This window comes from Leuresthes tenuis, unplaced genomic scaffold (assembly GCF_036924035.1).
Source record: "Leuresthes tenuis unplaced genomic scaffold, fLeuTen1.0.hap1 SCAF_21, whole genome shotgun sequence".
NCBI lineage: Eukaryota > Metazoa > Chordata > Actinopteri > Atheriniformes > Atherinopsidae > Leuresthes > Leuresthes tenuis.
The window spans coordinates 31,341,351-31,359,419 of record NW_027325375.1 but is presented as its reverse complement, the minus strand read 5'-3'; the positions used below and the strand labels follow the sequence as shown (position 1 = coordinate 31,359,419).

At 43.4% G+C, this 18,069-nt stretch overlaps 1 protein-coding gene across 1 annotated transcript; it reads right to left on the bottom strand.

Annotated features, from left to right (window-relative positions):
• Positions 1-1,537: 1,537 nt before the first annotated feature.
• On the bottom strand, positions 1,538-14,394 carry LOC140279324 (neuronal acetylcholine receptor subunit alpha-10-like). The gene is made up of 8 exons (XM_072374440.1): positions 14,321-14,394; positions 14,136-14,217; positions 13,459-13,624; positions 8,604-8,749; positions 8,372-8,526; positions 8,051-8,297; positions 7,692-7,977; positions 1,538-2,335 (listed from the first exon to the last, which is right to left on the bottom strand). Exons 1-8 carry the CDS (start codon positions 14,392-14,394, stop codon positions 1,596-1,598), a joined length of 1,896 nt encoding a protein of 631 aa, XP_072230541.1. The 3' UTR covers positions 1,538-1,595.
• Positions 14,395-18,069: the final 3,675 nt, after the last annotated feature.

Here is an 18,069-nt window from a genome sequence, read left to right as displayed (position 1 = left end):
GAAACAACAGGAAACAGCAGGAAAACAGCAGGAAACAGCAGGAAACAGCAGGAAACAGCAGGAAAACAGCAGGAAACAACAGGAAACCAACAGGAAACAGCAGGAAACAGCAGGAAACCAGCAGGAAACAGCAGGAAACCAACAGGAAACAGCAGGAAAACAGCAGGAAACAGCAGGAAAACAGCAGGAAACAGCAGGAAAACAGCAGGAAAACAGCAGGAAACAGCAGGAAAACAGCAGGAAACCAGCAGGAAACCAGCAGGAAAACAGCAGGAAACCAACAGGAAACAGCAGAAAACAGCAGGAAACAGCAGGAAAACAGCAGGAAACAGCAGGAAACAGCAGGAAAACAGCAGGAAACAGCAGGAAACCAACAGGAAACAGCAGGAAACCTGGCAGCAAAGTGCCAAGGACCATTACTACAAGCAGGGATGATTGGATGAGTGCATGCAGGTGAGTCAGTGGTAACGAGGTAAAAAGCAGTCGAGGCAGCTGTGAGCAATGGTGAAGAACCAGAACCAGAACCAGAACCGAGTGAAAACCCAAATAGCAGAAACTGAGACATCATGGCAGCAAGTTGCACTTTAAAACTGGCAAATGTGACCTCTGTTTCAGATCAAATTTGAGGCCTTTTGCATTTATTGAGGCTTTATTGGGAAGCTGTATCCTGTAGCATCAAACATCCTGGAGTGGAACTGTTTTTATTTCCTAAATTTAAACATATTGAGTTGAATTTAATTCAGTAATATGTCTTCACTTGGCATCTCCTAATTCTTTTAATTAATTATTTATTTCAACATCATTTAAAGTCTCATGAAAGCAGAAAATCCTGAAACATTTGCATGTTTTACAGTCATTGACTGAGATGATTTATCTGTGGAAACGACACAAACACATTTAAAGTTTCCTTTACCAACAAACTCTTTTTATTCTTTGTGCAACAAACAGCTGGAAGACTTACTGAGTTCATCCATGAGAACGTCTTTAAGAACATTACTGCTCAGATCTACAGGCTTTCAAAGAGAACAGCATAAAGTGATGAATAAAAGATAAACCTACATGCATAATTCATTTCAACAGGAAAAGTTCCTCCAACACTGTTGAGCTTTGAAAAAAGACGACTTAAAACAAACATTTAGTGAGTATCAAAAGGTGCTTCAAATTAAATACTTTTAAGACTTAAATACGTGAGTGTGTTGAGCTTCAGAGCAACTCTGCTTCATTTTTAAGATTTAACATTTCAGGACATGAAAGATCTTCTGGTTCTCATCAGGTTTTATTGAAATTAAGAGAGGAGCAACAGGGGGCAATTCCATAGAGGTCAATGACAAAAATACCCTAATTTTGATTTCTTACCTCACTAAACATTCTTCTTATGTTTATGGGATACTTTAAAATATCCATAAATAAAGTATGAGGCTAACTTGGTTATGACTGACAAGTGAAATTTGGCCACTTCTGGCACCAAAAAGACAAAGATGGTGCTAGCTAAAATGCTAAACAGGATGAACCCTGAACTGGTAGTCCACAAAGAAAAGGGTGACATGATGGTGGCTACATCCACGTCCCTTACACAGTCTGTTTCTGAAGCGCCGTCAGATGGCTTTGCCCAGGATGAGGATGCTCATGAAGAAGAACATAATGAAGAAGAGCCACATGAAGAAGCGATCCATGACCTTGGCGACCTTCCTCCACTCCGCGATGCGCATCTGACCCGTTCGCTGGTCCTGGTAGGAGTTGGCGATGTACTCAATGTTCTTGCGTAGTCGTTGGTGCTGGCAAACACACTGTGTTCTCACCAAGATCTCCCTCCTGTTTTCCCCAGCTCCACCTCCAACACCTTTCTTCTCCCCAACATGCTCACCTCCACCTCCTGCACTGGCTCCGCTCGGCTCCTCTGCTTCATCCTCCCGTCCAACAGTAGCTCCTTTACCCTCCGAGTGGTCCACGGTCACAAAAAGGTCCTCTTTCCAGACCGTCTGTTTGGTTACATCCTGCTCCACCGTCAGAGACTCCCCTCCTCCGACCTCATCCCCCCTCCCTCCCCATACCTGTCCATTAACATCCCAGTTTGTTCCTCTGGTGCTGCCGCCACTGGCTGATTGGGCATCGGAGTCCTCCTGGGACAAAGGTTGTTTCCTGGATGAAGCCCCCCCGAGGCAGCTTTCGCCGACTTCATTGACAAAGCAGATTCGTGCGAGGAAGTTCAGCACCAAGCGTTCGGCCCATTGAGGGACGGGCCGGGCCTCAGGACCACAGTGGTGTACGTTCATGATGAAGATGGTAAGAGCTGTTGATGCGGTGACCATCGTCATGGTGGCAATGTAGTACTTTCCTGTAGAGAGAGCACATGAACAAGCATTGGTTTGCATTGGACTGGATAGGGTAGTGGTATGATTGCCACCTTCCATGTGGGAGACCTGAGTTCAAATCCCCTGCATGAAAGGTATTACCTCCACCAGGGGTCCTTAGGCAAGACCCCCTTACCCTACCTGCCTACCTGTAAGTCGCTTTGGATAAAAGCGTCTGCTAAATGCATAAACATAAACATTAAGGGGTCGGTATATTATCTCAGCGTTGCAGGAGGAATTCGCATCCAAGGACATGAACATTAGGAAATCGTAAGTTACGAACAGTGCAGCACAGACACATTCCTTCTGAAGTCTCAGGAAGATTGCTGAGGTTTAATATTGTGGTTACGCACTGCACTTTAAACCATGTACCATCAGTTTTAAACCCAGATGTGACAACTGTTTTTTCACTTTCAGTTCCTTTCCCTGGCTTCTTCCACCTGCTAAGTTCTGCTTTATGACTTTCTCCTTTCAGCCTGGATCTGTCTTGATATGCATGGATTTTGTGTTTTCTTTTTCTAATCAATCCATCCATCCATCATCTACCACTTTTCCGGGGGTGATTCATGATGAGGTGCAGCTGTGAAACAGAAAACAGGGGGAAAAAACATGACCAGAAACCCATCCATCCATCCATCAACTGCCGCTTATACGGGGGTCGGGTCGCGGGGGCAGCAGCTTTAACAGAAACCCAGACGTCCCTGTCCCCGGCCACTTCCTCCAGCTCTTCCTCCAGCTCCTCCGGGGGGACCCCGAGGCGTTCCCAGGCCATAGTCTCTCCAACGTGTCCTGGGTCTTCCCCGGGTCTCCTCCCAGTGGGACGGGCCCAGAACACCTCCCCAGGGAGGCATCCAGGGGGCATCCTAACCAGATGCCACCTCATCTGACTCCTCTCAATGCGGAGGAGCAGCAGTTCTACTCTGAGCCCCTCCCGGATGACTGAGCTTCTCACCCTATCTCTAAGGGTGTCTCCAGACATCCTGCGGAGGAAACCCATTTCGGCCGCTTGTATTCGCGATCTCGTTCTTTCGGTCTCTACCCACAACTCCTGACCATCGGTGAGGATGGGAACGTAGATTGACCAGTAAATAGAGAGCTTCGCCTTCTGGCTCAGCTTCTTCACCACAACAGGCCGCATTATTGAAGATGCCGCACCGATCCGCTTGTCAACCTCCTGTTCCAGTTGTCCCTCACTGTGAACAAGATCCCGAGATACTTGAACTCCTCCACTTGGGGAAGGATCTCATTCCTGACCCAAAGAGAGCATTCCACCCTTTTTCAGATGAGGACCGTGGTCTCGGATTTGGAGGTATTGATTCTCATCCCAGTGAGAGCTGAAGGTCACGGCCTGACGACGCTAACAGAACCACATCATCCGAAAAAACCCCGAGACCCGAGACCCGATTCTGAGTCGCCAACCTAGACGCCCTCAACGCCCTGGCTGCGCCTACAGAATCGGTGACAAAGGGCAGCCCTGACGGAGTCCAACTCTCACCGGAAACACGTCCGACTTACTGCCAGCAATGGGGACCAAACTCTGACACCGGTCATACAGAGACCAAACGGCCCCTATCAAGGGGTCCGGCACTCCATGTTCCCGGAGCACCCCCCACAGGACTCCAGGGACACGGTCGAACGCTTTCTCCAAGTCCACAAAACACATGTAGACTGGTTGGGCGAACTCCCATAAACCCTCCAGGATCCTGCCGAGGGTATAGAGCTGGTCCACTGTTCCACGGCCAGGATGAAAGCCACACTGCACCTCCTGAATCCGAGGTTCAACTATCCGACGGATTTTCTGGTCCTTCTATGATTTAGTCATTTCTTATTTCTGTATTCTTAAACGGTTTTATTTTCTTTCCCTGCATTTTGCCTTCTGTGCACAGATCCTGGCATCATCCCTAGATGTTCTCAGATCCCCTGTTTTGGTCCTCAGCACCACAAGTACCTGGCTTTCATCAGCATCCCTCTATATTTAAGATCCTAGGTTTAATTCAGTCTTTGTCAGATCCTTTACCATCATCTCTTCATCCATTATCTTTGGTTTTATTTGTTACGCAGCTTTTTTCCCTTTTCGTTCCACATTTGGGTCCTTCATCCTGAACTTTGTGACAGGATCATGACAGTGAGTTGTTTCTAGGAGGACGCTCTCTAGATCAAATGTTTTTGGTGACTTTTGAAAGCTTTGTTAACAGCGACACATTTAACGTGTTGATAAAATCAGACTAAATATCCATGTCACCAACATGAAAATAAAGGCAGTTTTACCTGCGTTCTTAATGCTGTTTTAAAGTCTGAAATTGGTCTGGGAAGCAACTTCAGACTGTTGACACTTCACCCTTTTTTTGGGGGCGTGTACTAACTTTTCATCCCATCAAATGCATACAAATTTTTATTTCAGATGCACAACGATGGGTGATGCCCAATCAAGACACCATAGCTGCCCAATTAAAGCAAACTGTGCTTTTCTGGGGACTGTAAAGTCCCCTGAATTGAATATCTAACGAGGAAAAACTGAGGCTGTTAGCTTGTTTTAACCACCAGCTGAGCACAACAATCCACTTTAAACTAGTCATGATTTGCGTAATTTATAGAAAATAAGTGTATAATTTGATTTACTCTGTAGTTTTCCTCTGATAAACTTGTCCGCTCTGTACCTCCTCGGTGTGATAGGATGAGTTATGCGACTGTCAGCTGAAATGTGAAGATTTAATGACGGAGCTGCTGTTGGCAGAACGAAAACTTCGAAGCTGAGCGATCATTGATTCCAGATTGTTGTAAACACCCAGTGACAGATGTTATCGACCAGCTGGCCTCCTGCTCATTACAGATGTTCACTGCTGAGTCCAACGCTCTGGACTGTTTGCTACAAAGAAGAAGGAACAAAAAACTGCTTCTTTCGCAATTTTCTTCTGCAGTTAACTGTAATTCAGTATGATGTCTGATCTGTTTCTGCACTGAGGAGGGGGGGAGCAGAGAAACAACAATCCTGCATGTCAGGCTGCAGGTTAATGTGTTCTTTTGAATCTCACAGAACGTAAATCCTCTCAGACTGCCAACAAACTCAGGACAACATGTTCAGCAGCTGAGACTCGGGATGATGGAGGGTGTAGTCTTTAGTGGACTTTAGATGCAGGGCTCATAAGATATCTTTGAGTTTTAAGAACTATTTACATATTACTAACAGTTTATTACAGATTATTTCTATCTATTCAATATTTAGGTCACTTTCTGGTGCAAATTTGGAAAATGAAACAATATTTTCATGACTTTAGGAAACCACAAAAAAAGAAACTCACTCTGGAAACAAAAAAAAGCTCAAAATAAACAGAAACTGAACACTGAGAGTTTCAACAGCTTGAAGGAATCTGTTTTTTTTGCTTTATAAGGTTCCCAGCTGAGAGAAAATGATCTTAGTGGTTATCATAGTAAAAGCTGGCGTGACATGATGACAAAAAGCTCAGAAAAGGAGCATAAATGCTTCTGTCTCCGCAACATTTGAAGTGACACTTCAATCATACTTACTGGGATTTATGTGAATTAATAATTAGGACAAGAGGCTTTTTCTTTTTTTGGATTATCTACCTTAACAATGAAGTATTTCTGTGTGAAAACAACATGAAAAGATCAACATCAGCCACATTACTGTCGTTCCTCTGCTGCAGACACGACATCACAGCTTCCTGTCAGTGTGGTTCTCTGAGTCTTTACAAATATATCTGTCCTCAACTTTAAGATGTTTTCCGATGGGTCAAGGAAAAAAGGGCTTAAGAGAAGACAGCAGGAGGTGATTATTTTGATATTATCTCAACTGAGCTCTGATCTCGCGTCTTTGTGGGAAGCTTAAAGGTAATAATTAATTTGGAAAACCTGGAAGTTCACTCACTCTGCACCACATGCAAGAGAAGCTCAGATGATAACTTGTTCCACGAGCTTCCACCAAAGGATTTAATGAATTATTAATGATCACACATAAATAAATCTGCAATTTGATGTAGCATCACACTTAAAAAGTGTTGGGATAGAGACAAAGAAAGGACGGTTAACTGAATAATTAGGTAGTAATTAGGTGAGGGTGTCAGGATTGGGTATAAAAGCAGCTTCCACCAAAGGTTCAGCCTCTCCAACAAGGATGGGTCGTGGCTCACCGCTTTGGGCCAAACTCCATCAGAGAATCATCAATAAGTTCAGGAAATATTCCTCAGAGTCAGACTGTAAAGAACTTTGGTCTTTCAGCATCTACAGAGCAGGATATTGGGAACAGATTCAGGGAGTCTGGGGAAATCTCAGTGTGGAAAGTTGCTGTGAAACTCATCCCGGCTGCTCAGATGTGTGTTTTATTACTTTGGTTTCAAACTTTAATTTGCTTTAAACGCCAACAACGAGATAAAAACCCTCAGAAACACAGTTAAAACAGTTAAAACAGTAAAAAAAACAATCAGAAACGAGCCCCAGAGTCAGACACAGCAGCAAGAAAAGTGTCACAGGAAGTGAAGAAGAAGAGAAGGAAGACAACAGGAAGTGAAGAAGAAGAGAAGGAAGACAACAGGAAGTGAAGAAGAAGAGAAGGAAGACAAGAATAAACATCAGATGCTGGAGAGATCAGAGGAAAAGACAGAAGCAGAGAGAAAGAATTCTTTCTTCTAACATAAGCTGGAACCTTATCGTCTGTTAGCTCCAGTTTTATCTAATTTCACTCAGAAATCTAGTTTTCAGCCTTTCTAAATGTTCTTTCCAATCTCACACTGACACATATCGAATGAGAGAAAAACATTTTATCCTCCTGTTTTGTCTTTTCTGAGCAGGTTTAAGCTGCTTCACTGACCAATTTTTATGTATTTGGAAAATCAAAAGAAATCTAGTTTAATGCAGCAAAACACTCTAAAAGCTGCTGTAGAGCCAAAGAAAGACAGAAAGTTTATAGAATCTACAGAAACAGCTTCTGGAGCTTCTCCAACCAGCAGGTTACCTGCTGACAGGTGAGGGTGTCAGGATTGGGTATAAAAGCAGCTTCCACCAAAGGTTCAGTCTCTCTCAGAGTCAGACTGGAAAGAACTTTGGTCTTTCAGCATCTACAGAGCAGGATATTGGGAACAGATTCAGGGAGTCTGGGGAAGTCTCAGTGTGGAAAGGCCAAGGACAGAAAGCCCTGCTGGATGAGCTCGGAGCCCTCAGGCAGCACTGCAGGAGAAACCGTCAGGCCACCATGATCCATACAGCCACATGGGCTCAGGAGGAGCTGGGAAAAGCATTTCCACTCAACACAGTCCACGGCTGCATCCAGAAATGTGAGCTGAAGCTGTATGTAATCAAAAAGCAGAGTTTGAGGACTGTTCTCACCGATCAGTGGGACGCTCTCTGAGGGCGGCATGCTCTCAGCCACCAGCAGCTGAAACACGGTCAGGGCCAGCAGCACCGTCACGCCCAGAGAAACCTTTTCTCCAGAGTCAGCTGGCAGGAAGAAGCCCAGCGGAGCCAGGAAGGAGATCATCATGCAGGGAATGAGGAGGTTGAAGATGTAGAAGGAAGCCCGCCTCTTCAGGTGGAGTGTGAAGGTGATGTCTGGGTACGGGTCTGAGCAGCAGCCGTACAGGATGACGTTTTTCTTGGCTGGCATTCCCAGAACCTGGCAAGAGAAGGATTTAAGTTACAGAAACGTTTTTGAGGGTTTGCCATTTGCATGACGAAGGTAAGCTTACCTCCCACTCCACGTTGGGGACAAAGTCGGACAGATCTGCACTGTCCAAGGCATTGAACAGGTCCATCTGGTTCCCATTGTGAGTCCAGGAGCCGAAGGTTAGGTGGCACTGCTGCACGTCAAAGGGGAAGAAGGCAACGTCCACCAAGCAGGAGCTTTTGGTGATGGCCGGCTGATCCCACATGACCTGTCCATCATGCCGGAGGACAACGTTGGTCTCCATGGAGCTGGAGAACTCGTCATCAGCACTGAAGAGAGAAGAAGACAGAAGTCACGTGAAGACCCAGAGAAGGAATGAGAGTCTGTAGGAGGATGCTCTTACCTGTTGTACAGGACGATATCAGGCCTCCACACATAGCTGCTGGGTATGCGGATGGTATCCAGGCCGTCATAGTCCTCCTTCCTCCAGGTGAGGTAGGCGTCCATCCACACTTGGCGGATCCACAGGTAGGTGGTCAGGATCTGGTTCCGCTCATCCTGATGAGACAACGCACACATCAGCGCAGAGTGAACACGGCGTCGGATCAGCAGGATCTAAAGGCCGGGTTCATTACCATGTCAATGATCTGGGAGAGCGTGATCTGCAGCGTGACGTTGATGATGTGGTCGGTGTCCTCCACAGGGCGCAGAGCGTTGGTGTAGTTGGAGAACAAGTCGCTCAGCAGCTTCTGGGCATACCGGCCATGAGCCGCAGAGCAAGCTGGGGGGAAGAGAAGCGATCCGGGGGTTATTTCAGCTCATCAACAGATCTTCTTCCTGCTCCTGAGAGGAACGACACTCTGATGTGGCGCCGCCCTCAGGACAAACCCAACCTGTTCATCTGCTCAGCAGCTTCACCCTCTGCTGTGACGAAGGCATTAGCTACTGTGGAGCTTTACATTTCACTTCAGAAATGCCTATTTTACGGTTTGGATTTAGAAAATTAGTCCAAATACATGTTTTTTCTTTATGTTTTTGTGAAACATTTAATTTTGTTGCTGATATTTTCAGGGCCTGTTGCTGCTGTCAGACCAGCCTTTTCTAGCCACTGGTAGACTTCTTGATATCAGATCACTTGGGTCCATCTTCCTGATGCATTCCTGGACCTTTGTTTCATCCTGGATGGTGGTTTAGACACTCATTAGCCCCTGATCTCCCTCATTCCTCATTCCTCTAGGTGCTGGACCTGAGGTGAAACCCTCCCACACTGTGAGGAGCTTCCATCTCCTCCTTTGGCCAGATTACGTGTTGATGGCTCGGACTTTGTTCTTCCCGTTCAGCTGACTCTTCGGGACCTACTTCACTCTTTGTAGCTGAGGCTGATTTCCTCGCCTTTGATCAAAGACAACATATTGTGATTATTGCAGTTGAATGAGTGGATGGACGGATGAGGAGTTTTTATGCTGAAGTGACTCTGATTCTGGACAAACTAAAGCTTTTTTAGTGCATTAAATCTGAAGAGTTTCTCAGATCTTCTGGCATCACTTTGTAGCATAAGGAAGGGAACTGAAGGCACTTTCCCTTTTAGGAATGAGCTCATCCTCCTCCTCAGGTTTATCTTCCTCTGCAGAGAGGCTGCCATCATCATCAAAATTACAGAAAATGCTGCTCTGAGTTGTTGTAATTCGGTGTTTCGGCATCATGTGAAACAAACTGTATCTCCGTGTCTCAGCTTGGGCATTCAGGTCAACCTGAAATTACAACTTCGCCTCTGAAATGTCCATTTCTCAGACTCCTAAACCTCTAAATGCCTTTTAGATGGAACATAAGAAACAATCTGGGTATTTTTCTGTCAGCTGGACATGATCAAAGTTTGAGGAAAACCAGGAAACTGAGCAATCAGATGAAATACTCGAGAAACTGGAGGATTCAGGGTTTTATCATATTTAAAAGGTTACGAGAAAGTCTGCAGGAAAGAAAATATCAGGACTTTTACACAGCTCTGCTGAAGCTTTGGCTTCATACAACATGAAGTAATCATAGAGCTAAGAAAGGATTCTCAATGTTGCATAAATCTGACATCATTTTCTGAGAAAATGTTGAGAAATATCTGGAAATCTTCCGTAAAATAAACTGCTTCAACTGTTGTAAAATTCAGTAAAATTTTCTTTTTCTCTCTCGAGACCATTTTCAGCTTCTGATTTATAATTTTATCTCATTTTCAAACCTCTAAACAAACATTTACACAAATGGCATCAGTACAAAGTTTATATGCATTTAATATTTTTACATTTCCAACATTAAACTGCATATTATTTGGGTTATTTTATAATTAAGCATTTCTCACTGTTAATCCTGAAAAGTCTCTTATCTCAGTACATCCTGCAGCTGAAACATGGGGCACACACATCTATTAATCACATTTCCCAGCTCAATTAACCTGCTAATCACCTCAGCTTTTAATCACAAGTCGCCTGCAGGGCAGCTGCCGGCTGATAATTCCTTTAAATCCTGTTTGTGGTTAATGATGAAGATGGTGTGAGGGGAGAAGATGCTTCTGTGTTCACCACAGAAACAGATGAGCTCCACAGGAAACTGCTGCCTTTAAAGATTATTTCATTGCACTTCAGTCGTGTTTTTGGTTAAATTTTAAACCACTGATGTCTGATGTGTAACTTTGGAGAAAAATAAGAGTTTTATCTGGATGGAAAAAGTGACTGAAGCTAAAGTCTGGAAGATGCACGGCTTCACAGGACAGCTGCAGCCAGTTAGGCTGATTAAAGGTAGTTTACTGAGAAAACTAAAGATAATTTAAGATAATTTCCTTCCAAGCAGCCACACTAAGTTTCCTGAAACCTTTAAAGTGTCCTGATCAACAGTTCTGCAGCTTTCTGTAACCTTTAAAGTGTCCTGATCAATAGTTCTGCAGCTTTCTGAAGCCTTTAAAGTGTCCTGATCAATAGTTCTGCAGCTTTCTGAAACCTTTAAAGTGTCCTGATCAACAGTTCTGCAGCTTTCTGTAACCTTTAAAGTGTCCTGATCAATAGTTCTGCAGCTTTCTGAAACCTTTAAAGTGTCCTGATCAACAGTTCTGCAGCTTTCTGTAACCTTTAAAGTGTCCTGATCAATAGTTCTGCAGCTTTCTGAAACCTTTAAAGTGTCCTGATCAACAGTTCTGCAGTTTTCTGAAGCTCTTTCACAGTTTTTCTTTGGACATTTTCTGCTTTTTCCCTCATCTTCAGTCCTTGTTCCTGAACATTTTCAGTGTTTTTTCTTTGTTCAGCCACTTAACTCTGAGCTATGAAGCATTCAGGCAGAAAAAAGGCTCCTAACTCAAGGGATGAACCAGTGTTGTGTCGACACAGAACAGACAACTTAGCAAAGAAGCCATTTTAAACTGGATCTTTAGGCTCTTTGTTACCAGCAGCCTGTCACAAAGACACATCATTTGTTCCCATTTCTTTAGTTGCATCTATGAAAAACAGCAAAGAAAACACAGTTTGACAGGCAGAAAATAGGATTTCTGCAGCAACAAGGTGATTCCCAAAGAGCTATTAGCTGAAAACTTGGCATATCTCAGCATGGTGTGCAGTGTGTCCTTAAAACATTTGAGGAAACTGGACAAGTGGAGGACAAAAGAAGAAGTGTCAGGCCTAAAAAACTATCTCCAGCAGATGAACAGGATCTGAAAGTGATGTCCTTAAGAAAGAGGAAAAAATCCAGCTGTGACCTGACAGGACCTGAGAGATGCATCTGGACCTTCAGCTGATCCATCTACTGTTGGCCCAAGCCTCATCAGAAATGGTCTCCATGGAAGGGTGGCTGTCAAGAAGCCGTTCTTAAGGAAGGGAAACAGGGAGAAAAGGCTGAGCTGTGCCAAATGACACAAGAAGTGGACTGAAAATCAGTGGCAACAGGTCTTATGGAGGGATGAATCCTCCCCAGAGCCCGGACCTCAACATTATTGAAGCAGTGTGGGATCATCTGACAGAGAACGGAACAAAAGGCAGCCCACATCCAAAGAAGAGCTTTGGGATGTCCTTCAAGAAGCCTGGAGAACTATTCCTGAAGACTCCTTAAAGAAATGACAGAAAGCTCGTCTCAGAGGGTTCAGGCTGTGTTGGAGAATAAAGGAGCTCAGACCAGAGATTCACTTTAAAGCTGCTTGAGATGTAAGATTACAGTTAATTTGATTTCTAGTATTATAAAAGGCTTGAAAATGTGAAAAAACTTCTTGTAACCTGGAGTACGTTCTCAGGTCAGCCGTCGTGTTTTCAGTCTGAAATCCAAATAAGAAGAAAGTTATCTGTGCAACAAAAGAGATTAAAGTCAGAAAGAAGCAGAGATAATCACACACAGAGGCTCAGGATGCCTTGTACAAAAAAGGAAGACTGCTGTCAGTTTAATGGCCTTCAGATATCAGGAGAATAACTTATTACTGAACACAGAGACACAGGAGAGGCTCTGAGTGAACATCCTTTGTACAAAAATGGAGATGGAGCCGAGAATCTGCCCGACAGACACCGAATATCTCAAATGGAGACGCTCTCCTCAGATCTATCTGCCTCTTATCCACAGATAAGTTGGTTTCATTCATGACAAAAAGGCTTTTTTCATATAATTATAACTGTATCGTAAGAAGTAACATGAAAGTAAGTTGAATATCTCCCTCTGAAATGCAATAAAACAGAAAGAAACTCACAGTGAGTGACTTTAAACTTATTAAATAGCTGTCGGCATGTTTAAAAATAGAAATCTGGTGTATTTTTTACTCCTCTGACCAACAATCCACAGAAATTATAATTATAAATCCTGCTGCTGTCTGACTTCAGTCGCTTTAACTGTCAGTGATCTCTCATTTATACCTGAATACATCTGGAGCTCAAGAGATGGATCCTCTCCCGTCTGGATATTCCCTTATTTGGTGTTCTGATGATGCTTGGGCAAAGTTCAGTCTGATACTGAGGTTCTTCTACTATACTAAAGAGCCTCTTTAACCCCCCAGAGGAGACACAAACCTGCCGATCCAACACCAGAACCTCCTGACTGATGACTAAACTGAGAAGAAACTCCTGAAAGGCACAGAAGATGCTGTAGACTTTTAGTTCTGTTCTGTGAAATCTTCTGACCACCAGGTCTAATGATGGCAGCCCTTAATGGCCTCTGAAACCACCAAAAAAGGACCGTTGGTGTTCTGATGATGCTTGGGCAAAGTTCAGTCTGATACTGAGGTTCTTCTACTATACTAAAGAGCCTCTTTAACCCCCAGAGGAGACACAAACCTGCCGATCCAACACCAGAACCTCCTGACTGATGACTAAACTTCAGACAGGACTGAAAGAAACTCGGAGGACGGTTAGTTCTGTTCTGTGAAACCTTCTGACCACCAGGACCTCTTCAGTGGCTAATGGCCTAATGATGGCAGCCCTTAATGGCCTCTGAAACCACCAAAAAAGGACCGTCTATTCGCCCTCTCTGGCAGTAACTCACCACCACCGCGGTCCCACCTCAGGAGACTCTGCAGTGACTGACGTTTCATGGCTGGATGAGAGCCAAACACTCGGTTTTCTTTGGGTTTTTGGTTGAGGTGACCTTGGTTGACACCGCTGGTCTTGTGCTGACAACTCATGATCGGTTCATCTGTTGCTACCTTTGGCTGAATGTGGAGAAACTTCGGAAACTTCGAAATGCTTCGGGAACAGGTTCGTATCCTTGGTTCTTGGTGTCTGTCGAGGCAGACGGCCGCCCTTCCTGGTTCTGGTTCTGATGGAGGTTTCTTCCTGCTTTTCCTCGCCACAGTCGCCTCGTGCACCGGGATTGGATCACAGAGAAGTTTCAATCTGTTGGTTTCCTTTGTGAAGCAACTTTTTTTTATATTGGCTTGTATGAACTGGACTAATGTGGAATTTGATTTGATTTTATTATGATTTTTTCACAGTAAATTCAGCTGTAATCGGCTCAAATTGGACTGAACATTTGTTCCAGGCTGGTGTCAACAGGCTCCGGCCTCTTTGGGAGGCTGTTTGCTGCGTTATTACCGTGTTGGCGTGGCTTCTTATAGGCGACCATATGATCTGTAGCTGCTTCCCTCAGGCCACAGTCCCAGTTTATCACCAGAACTGCAGAGGAACTTTGTCTTAATTAGAATATTCTGGAGGAATCCTCACTGGTGTTTCAGCAGCAGTGCAGGAGTCATCATCATTACCCACACCTGATAAATCTGTCCGTGCACGGGAAGCTTCAGCACATCTGACCCAAAGAGGAAGCATGACTCACGTGCCCGGCCTAAACTGGAGGCATGAATTGGTATAAATTGGTGGCAGCTGTGAAGCAGTGGGTAGATGGGACTTACAGGGCTTCATTTCCATCTTCTGTCTTTAAAGCTTTGTCCTCCGTGTTTCCTGGAGTCAGTTTTACTGGAAACATCCCTTTGAACGTTGAAACTTTGACCCTTTAAATGCAGAAACTGTTGTCTGTGGCTGCTTCATACCGTAGGCAGAACACGTGATGTTTGCATCAGTCCATAAAAAGCAGTTTGTCTTGAGATCCAGCAGATGATGCTCGAGCGGTTTGTATTTAAAGAGTTAAAGTCTTTCCTCTTCTTCTTTCCTTGTCCCCCGGTCCGGTTCAGTTCTATTCCATGTTATATATTGTCAACAGAAATAAATAAATGGGCATCAAGGGGAGCTTTACATTTATAAAACTTCCCTTGGCAAAGCAAATCTGTTTGGCATCAAAGGTATTCAGATTACAATTCTGCTGCCATAATGCTGGACAGGACAAGGGAAAAAAAAAAAGAGTTAAATGTGAAATTCATGCAGAAATAAAACTCAGGACATCAAATCGAGAGGCTTGTTTTCTAGTTCAAATGATGCAAGACCATGATTATGTTCCTGATTTTGGCCACTGTTTGGTTAGGTTGAGGAAAACACAATGCTTTGGGTTTTATATACTCGTGGTTCTTATTGTGACAGTTGTTACTAAAACCAACAGACTGAGAAGCGGCTCAGACTCAGGATCTGTGTACAGCTGCGATAACAAGTCGATGCTGCAGGTTCTTGTGAATGAAAGTCTTCTGTGGGGTTGTTTTCTGTCCCGACACCTCTTTGGTTCAGGATCAGATCAGAATCAGAAGTTGGTGGAAGAGGAAAATATGTCAAAATAACGTTTGATCTGAAAGTTTTTAATCTCTGACGTCCAATTCAGACTTTAGCCACAAAATGAATCCCGAACAGCCCGTTCACCTCATTCCTCTGCAAGAGCCACGAAAGGATGAAGCACGAAGGTTACTGACTGAGATGAAGCGATAACAGCAGAGTCACTCAACAGAATAATGAGATTTTAAGCCATTTTTCTAAGAACATTAGCTTTTTCTTCGAATTTCAGAGCCAAAATTATGAGAATGTGTTGTTTTCTTCAACATATGACGATAAAATGAATGTTTTTGCTGAATGAGAACTTTCACCCTCAGTTTCTGTAACACTGTTCAGGTTTTAGTCTCTGAAAACTAAACCGAAGAAGCTTGTTTCTCAGTTTCAGGGAAAACGTTTCAAGCTAAAACAACTGACTGGTGATTCATATTTATCCCCCTGAAAAAAAGTAGCTGAAAATGTTTTTACCTGGCAGGAAGAAGAGGAGCACGACAAGCATGACCGGTCTGCTGCAGCTGGGCTTCATCCTGCTCTGATAACACTTATTGATCCGTTAAAAAACAGTTGATTCCAGCTGTGTGATCAGCCTCCAACCGCCCGGCAGGGAGGATAAAGCACACTGAGAGGGAGGGAGCTGCTGCTGCGGGTCACTGTTTGCTGTAGTGCGGTGGGCTCTGATGTATGAGGGATCATTAGTGCCATGCAGGCTGCAGAACACTGTTTGTTGCACCATCTGTCAGATCAAAGCTGTCTTAGTGTTTATTCAGAGACAATTTACAAACCTGTGGACATGGGTCCAACATGAAACTGCATAAATCATTCACCTGAAACCCCTGAGTGAGTCCATGACCAAACAGCTGCTGCGTATCTGTCAAATATTCGAGTCGAATTTAACATTTTCACTGAAGAAAAAAGCGTACATCAGCTGGTTTGGACTGAACTACCTGGGATGAGTTGTGTGGTCAGCAGGCGGCGCTGAAAGGACATTTATAAAACTCTAACCCTGTGTTTTTAAAGCAACACATATAGAATGTTTTAACCTTAAAACTGTGCTTTTGACTCATGTTGAAACACCATCCTTTGTTGTCCACTTTCCACAAACTGAGATTTCTTGAGAAATCTTGAGTTTTTTCTGTGAAAACAGATTTCTGACAGATTTCTAACTCTGGCAAATGTTTTTACATCTGGTATGATGCGTAACCATGGCAACAGGGATGTTGTTAACCTGTTGGAGCAGCAAACTGAGCTTTCCAAAGCCCAAGTAATGTCTGGAATAAGAAACCAAATTAAGATGAGTTGAAGAGGAGACGTCTAAGATGAAGAGCAGGAACAAAATGGAGAAAAAGGAGGAAGTTTAAAGCATTTCTTCCTTTAATCATCAGGGGAAATGTGAAATCTCTGGTGGATAAAATGGACGAGCTTGGAGCCCTGATGAGGACACAGCAGGAATATCAGGCAGAGACCTGGCAGCAGGAACAACTCTAACAGCTCTCTGCTCAGCTTTAAGACTATCCGGGCAGACAGAGACTGCAGACAGAGCGCTAACAGTAAAGGAGGAGGATCACAGAGCTGCTTAACAACAGATGGTGGAATCCTGGAGCGTCTCTGCAGCCCAGATGTTGAGCTGCTGGCTGTGAGTTTCTGTCCATGTTGTCTGCTGAGAGTTCACCTGAGTCACCTGCTGACGCTGTGTGTGACATCATCAGCTGAGTTGTTGCTAAGCAACAGAAACAGATTTCTACCACACCTTCCTCTCTGCTACACTTCAGCTTTCTACGTCAGCTAGTTTATATTTTATTTTGTTATTTATCTGTAACAACAGCTGATCTTTAATAAAAATCAATACTGCAGGGATATAAATTTACCTTCTGGGATTAATAAAGTTTTAATGAACTGAACTGAATAATAAAAAAATGTAAGAACTGTATAAACTCTGTTTTTACCTGATATACTGAATTTATATTTATGTTTGACCACGTTTCTATAAATTACTTCTATTACTTCCTGTTTTTCTTGAAATTGATAAAGAGATGAAGAATTTAGGAAAGTATTGTTCTCTTCCAACTTCTTTGTTGTGTACTTTTAGTTTAACTAGCAGTTTTGGTTATTTTCAGGCTGGAGGTACCGACAAAATGTCGGTAATAACATTTACTGTGAAATAAAAAATGCCATGTTTTGCTCTTTGGCTCCCCCTACAGTTGTGGAGTGTAACACCATGTGTGAAAACTGCACATATACATGAATTTGTTATGTTGAACAGGCAGCAAAGATGCCATCAAAAACCTCCCAAAATATGTCAAGTGACCATTCAGAAAGATGTTGTGGTGCAGAGCTGGAAACCAAAACTTTGAACTGTGGTTAAGCTGCTCGAGGGCAGTTTCAGGCCCAGGAATATGTATAACGAAAGCTAATGTGCGGCTGCTAATCACAGAGCCGGAGGAATAAATAATAAATCAAATGAAAAATGATGTGAGGACTTTATGAGGAGATTAGAGGATTAGCAGGAATTAAGTTGGCTGGCAGAAACAGTGGTGATGAAGTCAGGGGGTCACAATGAAATCAAAACCTTCTTTTCCCTTTAATGAAACTTTATTTTCTTTGTTAGATTAACAAATATGTCGAGTGGGAGTCAGATTTAAGTGAGAAGAAATGAAATTATGTAACATCTGATGTTTAATCTGTGGAATAAAAGTCTCCAGTTTTAATTTACAACAATGTTAAAGTAAAATTAACTTTACTGTGTTGATGTTTTCAGATCCATTCCTTAAAAAATTAGTGTTCACTTTGGACTCTGAAGTTGTGTATTTTACACACAAAACAAGCTCCTTCCAAGTTTTTAAACCTTTTTCCATTAAAGAAGCAGAAAAAGGTTCCTGTGGTCCACAAACACCTCATGGTGGAGTAAAAGTTTCTGAGATAACCAGTGAATTCAATCTCTTTTAATTTACCA

Coding starts and splice junctions, on each gene's coding strand:
- LOC140279324 (XM_072374440.1), bottom strand. CDS start 14,394: ATGTTTCCAGTAAAACTGACTCCAGGAAACACGGAGGACAAAGCTTTA. Junction 8,750..13,458: donor GAGGTGGGACCGCGGTGGTG/GTGAGTTACTGC, acceptor TCTTCCCCCCAG/CTTGCTCTGCGGCTCATGGC. Junction 2,336..7,691: donor AGAGAGCGTCCCACTGATCG/GTGAGAACAGTC, acceptor CTCTCTCTACAG/GAAAGTACTACATTGCCACC.